The sequence below is a fragment of the Larimichthys crocea genome, chromosome IX (genome assembly GCF_000972845.2).
Source record: "Larimichthys crocea isolate SSNF chromosome IX, L_crocea_2.0, whole genome shotgun sequence".
Lineage (NCBI taxonomy): Eukaryota > Metazoa > Chordata > Actinopteri > Sciaenidae > Larimichthys > Larimichthys crocea.
In genome coordinates this window covers 3,194,597-3,213,829 of record NC_040019.1, presented here as the reverse complement: position 1 = coordinate 3,213,829, position 19,233 = coordinate 3,194,597, and the positions used below count along the sequence as shown (strand labels likewise).

Below are 19,233 nucleotides of genomic sequence, written 5' to 3'. Positions count from 1 at the left end.
ACAATTAGTCAAGACTTATCCACTCTCACCCAAAACAAGCCTCATCCTACATTTCTAAAGCCATGAACTTAATTCTGCCGAAGAGCCTGGAGGCACATTTTCTTCATAGATGTTGCAGATTAATAATGACTCAGTCGTTTCGATGGAAAAAGTCAGATAGGACCATAAAATTCTAATGTCAACAAGACAAACTGATTGCGGCTGCCATTTTCAACCAAGTCAGCTGTAACAGCGGTGTTATTTTTACTCTATCTGGACGCGTTGCAAGATGTCAGCAACTCCGAGCTTACAGTTACATTACGGTGTAAAGGTCCCTGTTGAGCTCAGCCACAAACTGAACAGTTCTCAGAACCAGCTTGCTACTGTTGTTGCTGTCTGCTGCAAAGCCTTCTGTCGCTAATCTCAAGCTCAAACACAACGAAAGTCAACAGAGCAGGAACCGTGTGGATGAGTGTGTGTCTGTGCACCTGCATTTCTGCAGTCGTGTGAACAACATTTGCATCACGGTGCTCGTATTTCTTTGGATTTGCACACGATACTGTATGAGAGTCGTATAGGCCAAAAAAGTCCTGTATGAAAACAGAGGATGGACAAAATAATAGGGACAATATGATGCAATCGAAATACCCTCCAAATTAGCTTCCCTTGTACTTTCTAATAAGCAAAATGCTAAATATTACTAACATAATGAGCTTCCATACAAGTTTACGTCAGTTAATTTGATTAATTTATCCTGGGTCTGCAGTATATTAGTTTATTCTTAGCCACGATAGCAGCTGTAGGGATGGAATATCTCAACAACTATCTCGGATGAAGATTTGTGCCGGCATTCATGTTCGCCAGAGGATGAACCCTACTTACTTTTGTGACTTTTCCTCTAGTTTTGAATATCCCATCCTAACTATTGCATAGATTTGCCATGAAATCTATTAGAAACATTCATGATCTCCAGTGGATGAACTGACTTTTTAAGCTACAATCATCATCTGCGCAAAATCTGCAGCAATTTGCCCCCAAACTTGACCAAATGCTTAAAAAACAAATTACATTTCATCAACCTAGTGCCAATTAACAAGCATTAACATGCTACTAACTGCTACTGAAACATCACCTAAACAATCAGAGCACAGTTTATCCAGAGTACAGCCTGTACTTCTAACTTCTAGTCTTGTTATTGTATCTTTTTGCTTTCGAGCATATTTTGTAGCGGAGCAGGTAGTGAAACTCTTCTTCACCTGCATCTGTTCCTCGCTGCCATAATAAACCGCAACCGTTCTTTTCCCCTTTTTGCTGTCTCTGTGTCTATATTTGGTGTAAGTAATTATCCCATCTGTAAATTTACAAATTCGGTTCGGTCATCTCGATTGTCCCAACAGAACGATTAGATTTGAATTAGATTAGAATTTCAATTGCATGGTTCGCCTCGGCCCGTCCTTTTTGATGAATGGTACTGTTGAGCCCTCGCTCTCGCTCCCTCCTCTTGCTATTATTCTGCAGATCTGAATTAACCACAAATGTAAGGCCGCTCCTCAGGTCTCCCTTGGCAACCAGCTCTGCCGCCAAAACATGTATCTCTAAACTCCCCTTCAGGTCTGGGATGGGCTTTAAAGTTTGGTGCGCATTGGGAAACTCGCCGTGTTTGATTTGCTGTGAATAAACGTGATGCTAGTTGCACAGGAAAAGCATTTCTATCTGTAGAGTTTACCTCGGAAGCGGCATTAGTTTGTTGTTATTTATTCACACAAATTAAAGTCTACATTTTCTACATTTTTTAAAATCCACATGTCACGTTTGCAAGTTGCTTCTCTGCCTACAGGCCTTCATTCTTAGCATGAGTAGGCAGATAAACCAGGCCTTTTGTATTATGGTATCGTTTGTTGGATAATGATTGAGGAAAGTGCTGCAGGCTTCTGAGCTGGCAGATAGGCTGCCCTACTTCTAAATGTTATTTGGAGTCGTGCGTGTGTGTGTGTGCGTGCATTCATCTCACTCCTTTCATTTTCTTTCTCCACCGTGCTACATAGAAAGCCTCAAGGTCTCATCCTCCTGCTCCTATCTTTCAACCCTCCTCCCTACGCTCTGATTGTCTCTTTGTTTCACTACCTTCATTTCTCTTTCATTGTGGCCACATTTACTCTGCCTTCTCTCCTCCTCTTGTCTCAAGTCTGCGTTGGTTCAAACACGCCGGTCTCTGAGATCAAGCTGAGGTTAAATCGCTACTGACTTTCTGGTGTCAACACCTCCATTTACCAGTTACCTACACATACGTTTGTAGCATCTTCCTACTGACTGTTTCGTGTGATTTATTACCCTTTTTAAAGAAGCTGTATTATGTTTACCATATGGAGACATGGCGTGGTATGAGCATGCCCAATGCGCATCAGTCGACCCTCGACGTTGTGATCTGACCTGGGCTGGATGTGGGTCGACTGTTGATGTCAATGGGACTCCTTAATGCAGTCTGCCATCCAGGAACTTTGGTTGTAAATGTGGAGTGCACAAGTATGATGTAACATTCTCTTACTACAAATATTAGGGATGGAAACTGATTCAAACATGTTGAATTTTTCCTCCCTTGCCGACTCCCTCGAAAGAAAGATACAGGAAAAGCTTTGCGTTTAACTTGTGGGTGATCTTGTAATGCAATTCGGTGTAATTCTAGTGAAATGTACTGAACTACACAGCAGCTGTGCATCTACAATTTACCATTTAGTCTTTCTGTCGTCACTAAAACTCATCTTATCTGTTGATTTCTGACTAATGTTTGGTTCATGGAGGCCTTTGAAAATCCAATATTTGTCAATGGGATCATGTTTTTTTTTTTTTTTTTTTGCTTTAGTCTGTTGGGGACATAATATTTGCTCCCTGTTATACTCTAATTGGATAAATGATGTGAACAAACCGCTGCTGCTTCTCCTAAGGACTTTGCCATCCACATAGCCACTAACAAGATAATGTATCCTCTGCTGTCCAAATGACTGTCACTCAGATTAACAGCGTCTCAGTCTCACAGAGGACCATGTCGCTGCCTGTCAAACTCCGTTTATTCATTAACGTCAGCCATTTGAGCAGCATCTGTTATTAATGGATCAAATAAATCAAAATCATAGACGTGTGATTGGACTCAAAAGGTTTTCTTCTCTGTGATTTACTTTGGTGTTGTTTATATATAACACACCGCTCTGCAGTGAAAGTTTGACAAGCTGTTTTGCTGCATTCATTGTTATCTCCGCTTGCATCAACCCGTCAGGGCAGAAAAACTGAATGGATAATGAGGGAAGAGACAGCCCATAAGCCGTTTAATCATATGCACTGGCGGCATTAGCATATTTTTGGAACAGAATCTCAATTTTCCAAACTCTTCTTGTGCTTCCTTTCAATAATTTGATCCCAATTGGATTTCAGTGTAATCTTTGACTCACTTTCTGTGTGTGCTTGGAGGGGTTATGATAAATCCTTCAGATCTCTTTCTGTTCTAATTGTCTCCTCACCTACATTCGATACATCAATACACTCATACAGGAGTGTGTCGTGACTTACCAACATGATCAGGGCTTCATTATTCCAATTTAAAGTATTACTGAACTGACCATCTCTTACAACCTTTGGTCACAGTTACTGACGATATGAGACAAAGAGATCTCTGTCACAAAACTTGTTGGTTATGGTATTATTACCAGCCGGAAATTCCTGAAGGTTTGGTCAACATCCATGAACTGAATATGAAAAAGATAAACTGAATTTGGCTCTAGGCTTCTCAGTGTTGATAGGTTGTTTCAGCACTTTGGTTGGGACTGAAATATATCAACAAGTTTTAATTTGATTGCCATGAAAATGGGAAGACAATCGTGGTCCCCGGTGGATGAATTCTACTTACTTTGATGAACCCCTGACTTTTTGTCTGGTGCCACTATGAGGTTTACTGTTAACTATTGGATGGATTCCTGTGAAATTTGTTATGAAGATTCATGTTCCCCAAAGAATAACTCAAACAATATGTATCGTGTTTCCCAAAGAATAACTCAAACGATATGTATCATGTTCCCCAAAGAATGACTCAAACAATATGTATCGTGTTCCCCAAAGAATGACTCAAACAATATGTATCGTGTTCCCCAAAGAATGACTTAAACAATATGTATCATGTTCCCCAAAGAATGACTCAAACAATATGTATCATGTTCCCCAAAGAATGACTCAAACAATATGTATCATGTTCCCCAAAGAATGACTCAAACAACATGTATCATGTTCCCAAAGAATGACTCAAACAATATGTATCATGTTCCCCATAGAATGACTCAAGCAATATGTATCATGTTCCCCAAAGAATGACTCAAACAATATGTATCGTGTTCCCCAAAGAATGACTCAAGCAATATGTATCATGTTCCCCAAAGAATGACTCAAACAATATGTATCGTGTTCCCCAAAGAATGTCTCAAACAATATGTATCGTGTTCCCCAAAGAATGACTCAAACAATATGTTTCATGTTTCCCCAAAGAGCTCTATACACGGCTCTGTGAGTATAGCCTCTTAGCGCTGCTAGCATTGCTGCATGGTAATATGACAAAGATATAATAGTGATCATTTTGGTTATCACACTGCTCATCTTCAGGAAGTCCTTTTTGATTATGCACAAAAGGCATCCAGTGCTTTTGATCCATTTGATTGCCTTTAATCTGCAGCAGTGCATTACTCATTGTGACTCACACAGCCTCGGTCGCCAAATGAAAACACTTCTGCTGTTTAGTTTCATTTTGTCAGTTGTACCACGATTCAAGGGCTTCTCTCGGATGTGAATACATATGTACCTTGAGATGTGAAAGGAGGCAGTAAGAGACGGTTGGAGGTGCAGATAGCAGTAAGTAGAGTTGAGGTGAGGGTCATCAATCAGTGCCATGTGGTGGCACACTTTGCCCAGCCTTCTTTTGTCAGACAAGATGTGTTGTTGCCTGCACGAGGGACTGTCTGACTGTCCTCTCAGACGGGGATTTAAGCTACTCATGGTTGAGCTTCATGAAAGCTCTCACACCATCTTAAAGCTTCTCCAGGGGGCTTTTTTGGGACATGTAAGGCACAGATGGTGTCCCTGATTCTTACCCCATGTTTAACCCCCCTAAAACAGGGTTAACGTGCTTAATCAGGCGGTTGCATTTGGCCTCAAACATTGTTTTATCAAATGGTTCATCACCGACTTTCTTGTTCTCCCTGGTCCTCTTTCACCATGTACCTCTTTCACACCAGCTTTAGGCTCCCCACTGTCCTGTCTGTTCGCATTTGTGTTTTCCCTTTGTGATAGCAGACATGTAGAGCTACAGTTTGGCAACAGACATGTGCTAATATGCCCTTGTACACACAGCCACTCCAAACAGATTCTAGTTTAGCATTAATATCTTTGTTTTTGCACTGGAAGCAATGAAATTCTTCTAATTTAAGACACTGGAAAAATCTTTAGAGCAGTGTAGGGATGCACTGACATGTTTTTTTCAGCATTAACTGATTTAAAATTGTGTAAAATGGCAATAAAACATGAAACAAGTCCTTCTCTATTAATTCATCCTATTAAGTCATGAATGAATGCCTCCATTCAGAACCCACAAAGTGCAGAATCTGTTGCTGCTGTAGTTGGAGGTTATTATGGTGACTGTATAGAATAAACTGTTTTTACAGTATATAAATGTAGATCAGTGATGGGTGCCCCCCCCCCCCCTTGCACTGGGTGGTGGGATTTTCAGGCCTGTGATCTGACAGGGCTCGTCCCAGTAATCCTATTACTCTGACTGCTGCTTTGCCAGACTACTGCATTGGACAGAGGCACACTCAGCATCTCTGTAGCTCCATAGTCCCTATGTTAACCCATCCCTTGCTGCAGCAGGATGCTCTGTTGCCTCAGGGTCTACCTTTTATCCAATAACCTGTCAGCACGCCCACATTTAGACAGTTTGTTATCAGCCCTGATTAATCTGGGGAAAAGAAAAATATCAGATATACCAACTCAGGCCAAAAAGACTTATATACTCTTGGCTGGATGAATCCTGAGCAATATCCAGACAGCTTCGCTTGTTGAGCCAGTGAGGCACTTTATAAATGATGAACTATTTACAAGCTCTAGAAAGCAGGGGCATGCGTCACTGTTGTGGACCAAGATGATCCATCACTTGCCTGGTGTATGAGTATATAAGTCTACAAGAGAAATGTAGAGGTTACAGACAAAGTGAAAGACTCCAAGTTCATTCCACAGGTTATCAAAGCCTCAATCAATATTTGTACATTTTTATCTGAGTGATTAAACCGGATGTCTATTTTTTAAAAGATCCTCTCCATACATGTTTTGAGACAAAATGCTCAGCTTTGAAGACTGAAAAATCCAGAATCTATGAATATGCAAAGCTGTATGTGCACTGGAGGTTTCAAGTTTATGCTTAAGTTGCATACTAGACCATGATCAGCTTCCCAACTAGTTCCTGCAAGATCCTGCTCGTGCAGAGAAACTCCCCCCTTCAGCAGATGAATGTGAAATTGGTATTCTAGTGTCAAAGTTTGCACATCCATGATTCATCTGCACTGAAGGCCAAATGTCCAAGTGAAGTAGCAAGAGGCACCTGGAGCAGCCCACATTAAATTCAGATCTCTAATGCTCGCCTACAAAGTAGTCTCCGGTTCTGCACCCACCTACTTGGATGTCCCCATACAGACATTACCTTCCCTGCCCACCCGTTCACTCGAAGCAATCCAAACTCTTCCCGTCTGTTGTTCCATGTTGGTGGAACAACCTACCAGTTACTACCGGATCATCCCTCTCTCCCAGACATGCTAAATCTATTTCCTCTAGTACTGTCACAGTACTTATTGCTGCACTAACATGCACCTGGATGGTTTCCCTTTTTTGTAAGTCGCTTTGGATAAAAGCTATGAAAGTACGATATGTCTGAATCAAAGAAAATACACACTTTACACTTAATAGGAGACATTTCTTTGACACCAACCCAAAATCTTCTTCCCGTGCTGCATGTACTGCACATTTACATTAGTCTCTCTCATCACAACCTCGCCTACGATGATCCGATATATTCTCTTTAATTGGAGTCACTTGTGAGTCAGAGTTCCTTTTTGAATGAGACACCATCACTGTCACGCTATAATTTGGAAGATGATTAGGATGACGTCTTCTATGTCAGACATAAGGACATGTCTGCCTGAAACACGCTGATGACACCGACAACTCCGCGTTGCCTCACTTGTGATTTTTGCATTTTATGAAATAATGTAAATAATTGCCTCATGAGCCTTCAGGGAAAGTAAATCAATTTGCGGTGGTGCTTTCCTGACTGCACACATGGTATTTATTGTGCATCCGTGTGCACCTCCTGCCCGTATGTCCTTGAGAGTGAGTGTTTGGCATGCTCAGGTAGCTCCTTTGTATTTCCTCCATGTCCCATGTGACTAACCCTGAGTAGCCGCCGTCAGCGCTCTGGAACTGCCTGTCCTTTTACCGTGCCTGTCAACGACTCACTCAGGCGTGGGTCCATTCGCACTGTAAGGGTGCCAGCACTCAAGGAGTGCCTGCCCGAGCCTGCACCGGGGTTTTCTCTGACAAGCCTGCTTCAAAAGAAAGGAGTTGACTCATCCCGCATTTAGAGCTTACACCCGTGGCGGCTTTTCGTCTCGACCTTGCCGCTTTAATTTGAGATGAAGGGAGGTAATGATTATCAATAAAGTGTATCACATGGTCTTTTGTAATGGCTGCCCAGAGTTCGTGAGGTTCGACTTCTTCCCTGCCTCCATCCAGATGTATTAACACAGGGCAGGATTGATCAATTCTGTCTGTCAGCCGCTATAAACACACTTGTAATGAAAGCCATTTATCTATAGAAGTCACAGCTGTAGCTCCCAGATGGAGCTGGTGTAGTGTCAAACCAACATCAAGAGTAAACATGCTGAAAGAGGGGGGAAAAAAAGACAAGGATGCACAAGAGAAAAATGTTTATTTCACAATAAAAGCCTCAGTTGTTCTACGCCCTTGCAGTAATTTCCAGTGTTGCGTGTAACCTTGCTGTCATGCAGAATTCCCCGTTAAGCAGCGCTGTAAGTGGGCTGTTTCCTGTTAGCACCCTCTCTCCCTGAAGACCAGACTGCTTGCTGCTGCTCACCGGAGGCTGCCAACAGACTGGAGCCCCACAAGTCCAATCTATATTATCTGCACTCAAGTGGAAACCACTTGTGTAGACAGGCACCAGCACCAAGCATCTAAATGCATGCAGACGCACACTTTTTATACAATATGTCAGCCTTTCCAGCTCTCGCGTTATTATTTCATCCATAACACAGTCAGCGTCCGTTTCAGATCTAGGCCAAGGTCGTCGTCTGTGGCGGTAATTGCTCCCTTATCACACTTTGTGCTGACTAATGATGTGATGTGCCAGTTCACTCACCGAGGTTTTTGGGAGACTCATGGGAGTCGCTTCGTCCTTCTTGTTTGGCCCGTCCGTCTGAAAATACAACTTAAAGGGGGCGAGAGGCTGGTTGAGCAGCAGTAATTAAAGCTCCAATTCTTTGTTTAATTAATGGGACGTTGTATGAAGCAGCTGCCTGATTGCCAAAACACGTGATTTCCATCCTGAAAAGAAAAAAAAAAATTTGCACTCCCAGTTGGAGTTTAACAAAAAAAAAAAGACAAACGTGCTAATTTTATTTGAAATTGTTTCCTCCTACTTTGATTTCCAAGAAGTCTCTTTTCACATTAAATACCAGCCCGGTTGGACAGCTGTTGTGTTTCTCAGCTCAGTTCTGCTCCCAACAGTCCTTTCTTTGTGCACTGGATTGGGAAAAAAGCAGCGAAATTCCTTGGAACTCCCCAAATCCAGAGAATTGTAATGAAGGGGTTGCTAGGTTGCAATCTATGGGGCCTATTGTGTACTCCTGTATGGATTCAATGGTACTACAGGGAGCATCAATGACCCACAATGGACCCCGCATTCCTCTGCTTTTCAGGATCTGCAAATGGGGAGTTGGGGGTTGCCCGTAATTTCTTATTCCATGATTTGGTTTGCAAAAACCTAAATCCAGCTCTTTTTTTTTTTGTTATCTTCAGTCTAAAAATATCCATGAAAAACAGGAGAGGAAAAAAAATCTGTCCTTTCAATCTTTCAAAAGATTTCTCTAATGTCAGACTTTCAAGCATGAACCAAATAAGATGAACTGAAAGACTCGGAGGCCTTTCAATTAGAGGTTGTTGACAGAGACCTTTACGGAGCCAGGAGGTTTATTTACCGTACACGTAATGACTCAGAGCCCTGTTCCTAGAGCTACGGTCCCTCTAGGAAAGAAGATATCATTGGTATCCCGTGTCCTCTGGGTCACCCTCTACAGTTTCCTCTGAATTAACAATCATACTCATAATCATACCTGTTGAATACACTGGAAGTCAGTAATAATAGCTTCTAAATTCAGATCATTACATCACTTCACTGCACTACAAAGTTAAAGCTGTCAAATTTCATCGAAATCCATTCAATAATTGTTGAAACATTTCACTCAAAGGCACAAATGTTGACCCCAAAGTCAATAGGATTCATCACCTGGGGACCATGAATGACAAAATTGGATAGTAATCCATCCAAAAGTAGCTGAGGTGTATCAGTCTGGATCCAAGGGAACCAACCAACATTCTCATCCTTAGAGCCGAACCAGAACAAACTACAGAATTAAGCCATTTTCCGATGTGATAGTCTACAGCTATCACAATTCATGAGTCTCAGATATTAAACAGTGAATAAAGTTGGGCTTGGTCATACGTGATTATTCATGCCACAAACAGAAACTGTCACACCATATTCTATTGTCTTGGCTTGCTCAGATGTTACTTATATAAAGTGAATGGCCTCTTGTCTCGTCTGTTTTGATCTTGGTTGTATATCTGATTTTTTAAAATTTAAAGCGGCAAAATCTATTAAACGGTTCAAATCTTCTACTGAGAGCCAGCTTTCCCTCTCCTTCATTTTGTGCACATAGCAACAGCCATCACTATTCTGTCTGACACTTTCATAATAGATGGCAGAGAGGAACGCCGGCTGAAATTTGTTACGCTGTCTGGGAAGACTGATGAGTCCGATGGCTTAAACGCACACAAACCCGACTGAGGAAGATGTTAAATAAATGCTCTCGCTCCGCACTGCAGCACTCACGGTTACCATCGTAGGTATAATTTTAAAGGGTTAAGGCAAATCTTTGAAGAGGACTTAAAGCCCATATCCTTTGCTTGTTATGCTTGTTCCATCCATGTATTAGTCATACGTAAGACGTGTTATTCTTCAAGTCGGTCTTCCTAAATTTCTCAAATATAATTCAGAAAGTTTCAGAACAGCGGACTAAAGTGAACTCCGCTATATTCTGGAATATCTCTGTGCCTTGCTGCCTCAGGCGAACTTGTGTCACGAGCTTTTAATTGTTCTGCTGTTGGTAACGGGGGAAAAAAACACAACAATGCGAGTGCATTAAAAGCTTGAATATTTCAAAACACTTGGCACGTAAAGAAAATATAAAAATTTCATACTTTGAACAATGTCGCAAAGTCCCATTTTGCTTTCGCCACAGTGCTGACATGAACTGTGAATTCTAAAAGAGCCGCGTGTGAGTGTTTTGACGCTGATGTGTCAGTAAAGGTAGTAAGCTGCCTGACTTTGTAGCGTGTACTATGCATCTATGCATGTTTCTGATTGGTGTTGCTTCAGCAGTATGTGGATGATTAAGGTTACATGCACTGGCTCGTATATTGTATGATTTAATAACTGTCTGAAAAGACTGGTGCTCATTATGTTTACTTACCAGGTAATCAGTCCTCCTGATTGCTCCAATCAGTGTTGCCTTGAACATATATTGATTATATAAGATAGAGTTACAACTAATGGTTATTTTCATGATTGATTAGGCTTCACGCCATTTTCTAGATTAATGAGTTAATTGTTGGGTCTATTAAATGTCAGACATCTTCGTTAATGTTATTAAATGTGATGTTCTGTCCAACCAGCAGTCCAAAAGATATTGGGAAGTATTTGGTAGTCAAGATTCACTCTGCAAGCAAAGCAAACAATAATCCAACCCCACAGAGATACTTGTTACATTAATGGGATTAGTTTAATAGGATATGTTGACAGATAGCAAACATAACCACGTCTTTAACAGTCGAATAGTCCCAATGATTCCCAATTAAATCCAGATTTCTAAGACTATCCCGGATAAACAGTGTCTGTTTTCTTTAATTTCAAATGGATCTTTCTGTTTTTATACCAAGCTTGGAAGCTTTAATTAAATTAAATAAACATAGCAAATGAAAACACTTACATCCCGTAGTAAGTACTGGGTGATTATACAAGGATCATTTCAAGAGTACATAAAAAAAAAAGTTTGAAAAGTCTGCTTTTATGAAGTTTAAGACATAATATCTAACACCAAAAAAAGTTCAGCTCTCTGGGGCCTAACACAGAGCTGTGGGAGAGGAACAGATAAGTCATTAAAGACATTAGCTTTCAGCATTAATTAATGATAACCTTTTACTGCCTTTTGTCGGTTTCGGGAGTTCAGTGTTTGGCAGGTTGAAGTCTTAATTCTGCTCCGTCACCTCGCCTCAGAGCAAACACTGTATTCTCAGTATGAGTGGGTTTTTGCACAGGGTTCATGAGCACACTGCAAAGATAAATGACGTTACTTAACCTGTTTTTTTTGGTTTCACACTTTCATCTCACCGCCATACTTCACTTTGCAGCATTAGCATTTCTCCATTCCTTCCCTTTAAACTCGTCTCTCTCTCTCTCTCTGTGTCTCTGTGGCGTGTTTCCTCCTCTCCCTCTCTAAACCTTTTCTCCATTTAATCAGCTCTCTCAGGACTCAGTTCTGTATAATTAGAGACTGAAACTTTAATCACCATGGATCCGGGGCAGGGAGAGCAGGGCATTTCAAACAGGCACAAGGAAAAAAAATGAGCATGAAAGAAGGTATGGAAACACAGAAACGAATGTGCTTTTATTTACAGACGGTGAGGACTTATTCTAAGATCAGGCAAGACGAATAAAAGCCAAAGGATGTCATAATCATGCCTGGTAGCTCTTGACTCGTTCACAGTGCTCACCTAATTGTTCCATGACAGCATTGTGCAGCTGGATGAAAAGGTCACAATTTGCAGGAGGTCCTTTTATATAACAACAGCTGTCTCCTCACCTCATTTCCTGTCTCCTCCTATTTACTCACCCCTCATCTTCCTCTGTGTCTTTGTCTTCTTACCTTCTTCTTCTATCCTACATCTGGCCGGAGAACGATGCTGTATATTAACATTTTCGGCAGAAGGTGGTAAACCAGCTTTAATGGCCTCCTTTGTCTGCAGCAAATTTGGAAAAAGTGTGGAAAATATGGCTCATCTGGACTTGTGGGGTGTGTTCGCCGCCGTTTCACCCCATGAGGTCTCCTGTAGGTAAATGCAGGTGTGCGGGGGCCGTTAACGGATTGGTTCCTGGAAACTAAGAGGATTGGGATTGGTGCGACGCCCTCTGCATCCTCTCCCGGCCAGCCAATCCGCTGTGTCCAATTGTCCTGGCCCGGGACATTTAAACTGCAGCCACCTGAGCATCGTGGCTTTGTGTGTGTGTGTGTGTGTGTGTGTGTGTGTGTGTGTGTGTGTGTGTGTGTGTGTGTGTGTGTGTGTGTGTGTGTGTGTGTGTGTGTGTGTTGTTCCTAAAGCTTGCCTCGTATTTTAGTGTTTTGAGAAGTTTGGTGTTGGAAGTTCTGGGATTGGGCAGGGTTTAGTTTTGATTTAAATACTGATTACTCATGAAGAGATTTTTTGTTAGATTCATTAGAATAAGGGGTCGCTGTTTTCGATGTTTTTTGTTATTGATAAAAATAGATTTAAATAGTGAGGTTTTTGTTTCCGGTTTTGTTCTTCCGGTAGAGTTCTCTTTTTGTTATATTTATTTGTTCTTTTAAACAGCACTCGTGTGCCCTTTTCTGTTCCCCTTTTTCCTCACCACCTTTTGTTAAATTAAGAAAATAAACGGACGAACCTAAAGCAAGTGTCATTTTTCTCTTTATTTCTTATCTCTTTCTATGTTACGGCTCACCTACCGAGCCGGGTCGTAACAGTGCTGCAAAATCTAACTAGAAAGGACATTAGGAAATGAATTAAGAAGCGGCTGTAAAGGATATTATCGGCTGAATCTGCAGCTTCCTACAGCGTTAAAGGAGTTTAAGCTCATTGTTTAACTGTCCGACTGCGACTTTACCATTTCGGGTTGCTCTCATAGTGTTGTTATTTGTTACTGTTTCTTGTTTCTGGCTCCAGCTTCATATTCAACAGAGAGATATAAAAAGTGGTGTCAAACAAAATCAGCCAAACTTGTTTTCCACTACAGCTGACTTACACCCTTCGTCGCTCTTTATTTGACCTTGCACGGACCACGGTGGGACTAGCTTCGTGTTTAAACACCTGTATTCTGTAACATGATAAACGGCTGTTACCTCGCGCTCCCTCTGTAGGCTTTGATAGCTGGTAACTAACGAGAATTGAACCCTGCTTCATTTCAAGTGTCGCTGATTTGACTCGACAGGCCTGACTTGCTTAAGATCCCGAGCCGAGTGCCTGGCCAGCTGACGAGGTGGAAAACATGTTAGTCCCTCAGTGCAGACGCAGCTGTTGTGTAGCACTCAACAGCTTGGAGACAAACCTACATCAGGGGCCTTTTTACTTTAAATTAGGTTGTTTTTAGCTGGTGTAGTTTATGTTTTGTGTCTCGAAGAGGCAGAAATGTGGTTCAGCTGCACATTTATAACACGATACTTGATTAATGATTAAACCGGAAACCTTTTGATAGCTGCATATAAGCAGCCAGAATACACATGAAGCGAGACTTTCAATCTACGGGATGTTTGCTCTCATTACAGTCGAGGTAAAGTTGCACGAACTTTGTTGTTTGTCTTTGTTATCCAACTTTTTGAGTGTCCTTTACTCATTTCAAGTTTTTTCTTTCTTTTTTTTTTGTTTTGTTGTTGTTGGCATGGCTACAAATTTGCATCAGACTCCTGCTCAGTGCTCCTGCTCCCATTGTGAGCTGCCAAGCTATTAAAGATGCTGATGTATTAAAGTGCACCGCAGATCATGTTTTAATGCTGACAGATTATGCCCTTATTTTTTGTAAGAATGCCAAATGTGCAGCAAGACACACACTCACTGAAATGTAGAGGTGCGTGCTTCGGGACTGTATGATAAAGCATGTGCTTGCACATACATTGTAAATGATTTATTAATGATTTTCAGCAGAATCTCAGCCGTTTCAGTGTTAAGACTTCTTGATTTTCCGTCTTATATGATCTTAAATTGAATATATTTGGGTTTAAAACGGTTGTTTGGACAAAATAAGTCATCTTGGCTTTTTTAAGAGATTCTGATGAGCTTTCGTGGTCAGTAAAGTATTCAATAATGAAAGTAATCATCAGCTGCAGCTTGTGTCAAATGAAAGGTGTTTACCGTGGAAGGAAGGAAAAGGATTTCAAGCTCTTGCGAGATTATGACATTTTTGTTCAGACGTGTGCAACAAGCTGCAACCAAATGGTCTCGGATTTTGACTTATTTCACACCGAAAGGATTTATTATTATCAGTATGCAGTGCTACCTCTCTGATGTACTGCTTTTTGTCTCTTTTTTTTTTCTCAGTATGAATTCAAGGCCAAGAACATCAAGAAGAAGAAGGTCAGCATCGTGGTGTCTGTGGACGGGGTCAAGGTGATGCTAAGGAAGAAACAGAAGGTAAATCACTGAAAGGATGTCCAACATCACACGAGCTTTAAAACCGATGTTTGGCAATGCTTAACGGCATCCATCTGACTCGTACACAGAGAAAAGAATGGACGTGGGATGAGAGCAAGATGATGATCATGCAAGATCCAATTTACAGGTCAGTCACACCTCTCCATCTCTAATCATTTAAACTCTGGCTATCTTTACCACCTTTATACACTCAGGGGAACTTTTCGGTCCGGTCTCTTCTTTGCACTCAGCTCGTGCTTTTTAACTTTAACTGAAGTAATTACTGTGACTATACTGCAGATGATATATACTATATGTCTCTCAGTGGAAATTCTATCTTTCAGCTCGGCCTCTGCGGATGAAGCTGAGGCTTGAGTGACTTTAGCATGCAGGACTAATGTGCTTGCATCTACTATACTATACATTCACAAGACAGCATGATGAATAATCTATAGCTTGGGAGAGCATATGTTTATGTACTTCAAAGTATGTCATATTTTCACCGGCGGGGGGTCACAACTACTGTCGTATTATAGTCGCAGTAATCTGGTGTTCAAGATGGTCTGTACGACAAACTTTCAAACATTTGAGGTCTCTGCGTCGCATCAGCCTCCCTGTTTACACGGTGATGGAGCCTGTCAACCGATCGTCAACAAGCCTGTGGAGCTGTCAGTCACAGATAAACGGCTCACAGTAACTAAAGAGTAAAGAGTCGAAATATTTCAACCTGTCAGGTGTTAAGGAAAGATTACGAAGACTTAAATAAAAGGTATGATTTTTATCAAGATGGTTTATTTCTTTGGTGTTTTTGGCCCGGCTAATAACAAGCAATTATAGCTAATGAGGTAAGCTCTTTATGGAAATGGAAAGGAGTAGGTGGCCACTGAAAAGTGTCTCAGCATTGTGTGTGCGCGTGTGATTATAAATTATGTATCTGTAGAAAGATCTCATTTAGCGAAGCCACGCCTTATCAAGGGACCGTGTGTGTGCGTGTCTGTTAAATCTAATTACCCATGCTTGTGTTTCAGTGGGTTTGCAGTGAGGAAATAAAGTGCCCGGCGTATCATGTGACTCTCAGTTGTAGATGATCATAATTCGCTTGCCTTTTTTCCCAGTGGACATGTTTTATAGCGGTGGAGCTGCAGATGGAGATGCAGGGCTGAACCTTTGCTCTGCCACTTTACTGCAGAGTGTGTTGTTGTTGCAGGGATGCTGGCAAGGACACAACACAGGAGGCGGAGGGCAGCATACTTTTTCCAGTATAACACACAAGGAGTGAACAATAGTGTAGTGGCGTGTTTATATAAAGTACTGTGCTGTTTCTCCCTGATTTCTATATTATGTAATGTGATGTAAAGAAAAGGGTGGATCATGTACATGAAAAAAAACTTTTGTAATTTTTGTATATTTTTTGTTCCAGGATTTTCTACGTGTCTCACGACTCCCAGGACTTAAAGATCTTCAGCTACATTGCAAGAGACGGTTCCAGTAACTCCTTCAGATGTAACGTCTTCAAGTCGAAGAAGAAGGTACAACCAAAGTCCAACCTCGTAAAAACATATAGAAAAATTAAAGAAACATTTAAGAAAATACGCGCATGCACTTTCTTGCCGAGGGTTTAGACGAGAAGATTGACACCGCTCTCGTGTCTGTAAGTGAAATGTGAAGCTGGAGGCGGCTGACTCGCTCTCGGTGAGTGAATACGCATTTTGAATAAGCAAGCGTCTCATTCATCATTTTTCCGAGGAATAGGCGTCACGCACAGCTGCTCTTCGCCGTTTCACCGCCCCTGAGATTTCCAGTTTAAATGACTGGAAATAAAACTGTCAATCAACAATCACGCCCATCAAAGAAGAAGAAGAGATGCCAAATTGAAATACAGCATCTTCCTTTAAAGGCCAACTCACACCGGACGCGGAACGGAAGCGGAACGGAAGCGGAACGGTACCGCCGCGGTCACCGTAGCAAATAGAATCCAGTCTAGTCAATGAGAGCACTCACACCGGGCGCGGTTCAGACGCGGATCAGAAGCGTCCCAGAAGCGGCTCTCCGCGCCACGGCGCGAGCTTTCCGCAAGATTTCTATTTCTTCCGCGAGCCGCGGCTGAACCTCGTAAATTTCAACAGAGCACTGCGCACCAGACAGGAAATCCGACAGAGAATCAACATAATAAACTTCCGCCCCCTTTCAAAATAAAACACAATACTCAGTTCATGTAGCTTTTTACAACTTCACATCAACGTTACGTCATGACCGGTGGCACCAGGTGATCAAAGATCGATCAAAGGGTCTTAACGAGAGACTAATTGTTGAAGTGGAACAACACACAATCATTTATGACACAACAGATGCTTTTTATAATCTGCTCCACGTCGGAGAAACAATGTCAGCTGTTTGTTGTTGTTGTTTTCTTTATACACTGTTTATCGCGGGGTCTCGGGTATGTCCAGGATTCTCGCGTGATCTCGTGATCTCGCGTGAATACGGCCGGCTCGCTCCGCTGCCGTTCCGCGGCTGATCCGCGTCCGGTGTGAGTTGACACCGGGCAAAGTACCGTTCCGCTTCCGTTCCGCTTCTGTTCCGCGTTCGGTGTGAGTCCCGTGTAACGCAGCCATGTGGCTGCATTTGATTACTTAGATCAGACTGCTTGTTCTCAACTGGTAAAACTTTTTCCTCCAGCCACCTAATTTGCTGCTGTCATTGCTCCTTGAAGTGCTGAGTACACTGTGGGACATACTGCATGTAGACATGTCCAGCTACCTGTAAACAATGGTTGGTTTGTGCTCTCATTAATTAATTTCCTGATTATGACATCTCTGTTAATCAATGTTGGTTTAAAATTTTATGTATTTCACCTTCAATTCCCGGCGGCTTTATCCCTTCATAACCTGCAGTTAATACAGATCGATGCACTCACGGATTAAGATGCGCATCTCTTCACCTTTCCTCACTCTGAGCTGGTCTGTTATTACCAGTCAGCTGTAATGCGACTTGTTGTTACACAGAAACTGTATTATTAGCGTCTGCATGACTGAGAGTGTGCATGTTTTTGGTGAATTCGCATACACCTCATACACTTCTCCTCTAAACACTGACCTTCTCTGTCAAACCCTCCACGCCTTCTCCCTCTCCTTCCTCTCTTTCCCTGTCAGACGCAGGCCATGCGTATTGTTCGGACAGTAGGTCAGGCCTTTGAAGTGTGCCATAAGCTCAGTCTGCAGCATGCAGAGCAGGATGCAGACGGACAGGCGGATGGAGAGAGCGACAAGTCCTCAGAGGAGACCAGCAGCCATGGTGAGGCCCACCTGACACTGCACAGAGTTTCCATTCATTATTACAGTATATTAAAACAAGGTTTTAATTTAGAGTTTGCAATAAAATCCTGGAAACTACAGTTCTTTGGGTTAGTTTGCAGATAACTCTGAGCGTCTGTTTGCACAGTTTAGTACAAACACCTGCTGCCTGTCTGAGCCCTCCAGCTGTTGCAGAGCCAACAACTCTTTCTAGGCCAAACAGAAGAAACGCAGCACAAAGTGAAACTTTTGCACTGTAAAACATATTCTCTGGGTACTTTTTTACTAGAACTGTGTACTGCATAATACACCTGGATACATTAATATGAATAATTATTGGATATTTTCACCTCTCTTACAGTTATTCTGATGTGAAAGCATTTTACTATAGTTGTTTTCTGTAGCTATGCTTTCAGCTCTGTTGGTGCACAGGAGTGCTTTGAGCTAAAAGCTAATGTCAGTGCTTCACACGTTGAAGTTAAAGTACAGTTAATGCTGATGGGAATTTCTGCCGGTGCTGTTACGGGAAGCCAAGGGATCACCAAAGTCATTAGGATTAATTTCTTTGAGCACCGTGAATGTCCGACAATCCAGCCAACAGTCAGAGCGATGGACTGGAAAAAACTCATTTTGATGTGTTCAAACCAGATTTTACACAATACGTCTGCATGTGTGTGGAGAGCTTTTAATGTTTTTCCAGTGAAAGTAGTGTATGGAATAACTTGAACTGACAAATAACTTCCTGGCATGTCCAAGAATGATTGAATTGTGAGTAAAGCAAGCGTGAGGACGGGACAAAGTCTTTGCTATGAAGTCCAGAGTCTAAAGGTGTACATAAAATGTATTTATAATGATAAATAATAATAATATTTAAAAGCAAAATGATCAGGTGTGTCCTGGTATGTTTTTCCTGAGGCTATGATTTGGGTTTTATATCATTTGTCATCAGATTCAGGTGACTTAAGTCTAAACGTTTCAGTGGCAGCACAATGGATAAAAAAAATATGAACGGGGCGGTCGGTAGCGTAGTGGGTTAAGCGGCCGCCCCGTGTGTGGAGGCTATAGTCCTCGCTGCAGCTGGCTCCGGTTCGAGTCCTGCATCGGACGGCTAATTTACTGTGTGTCACTCCCCCTCTCTCTGCCC

At 41.9% G+C, this 19,233-nt stretch overlaps 1 protein-coding gene across 2 annotated transcripts in view; it reads left to right on the top strand.

Annotated features, from left to right (window-relative positions):
• Positions 1–19,233, top strand: part of si:dkey-34e4.1 (carboxyl-terminal PDZ ligand of neuronal nitric oxide synthase protein) — a 50,524-nt gene that overhangs the window by 8,168 nt on the left and 23,123 nt on the right. For both annotated transcript variants that reach the window (XM_010750940.3, XM_019269061.2), the window contains exons 3-6: positions 14,704–14,796; positions 14,886–14,944; positions 16,217–16,325; positions 17,949–18,090. In XM_010750940.3, coding sequence (XP_010749242.2) covers positions 14,704–14,796; positions 14,886–14,944; positions 16,217–16,325; positions 17,949–18,090 — 403 coding nt within the window. The remainder of the gene's footprint in view (positions 1–14,703; positions 14,797–14,885; positions 14,945–16,216; positions 16,326–17,948; positions 18,091–19,233) is intronic.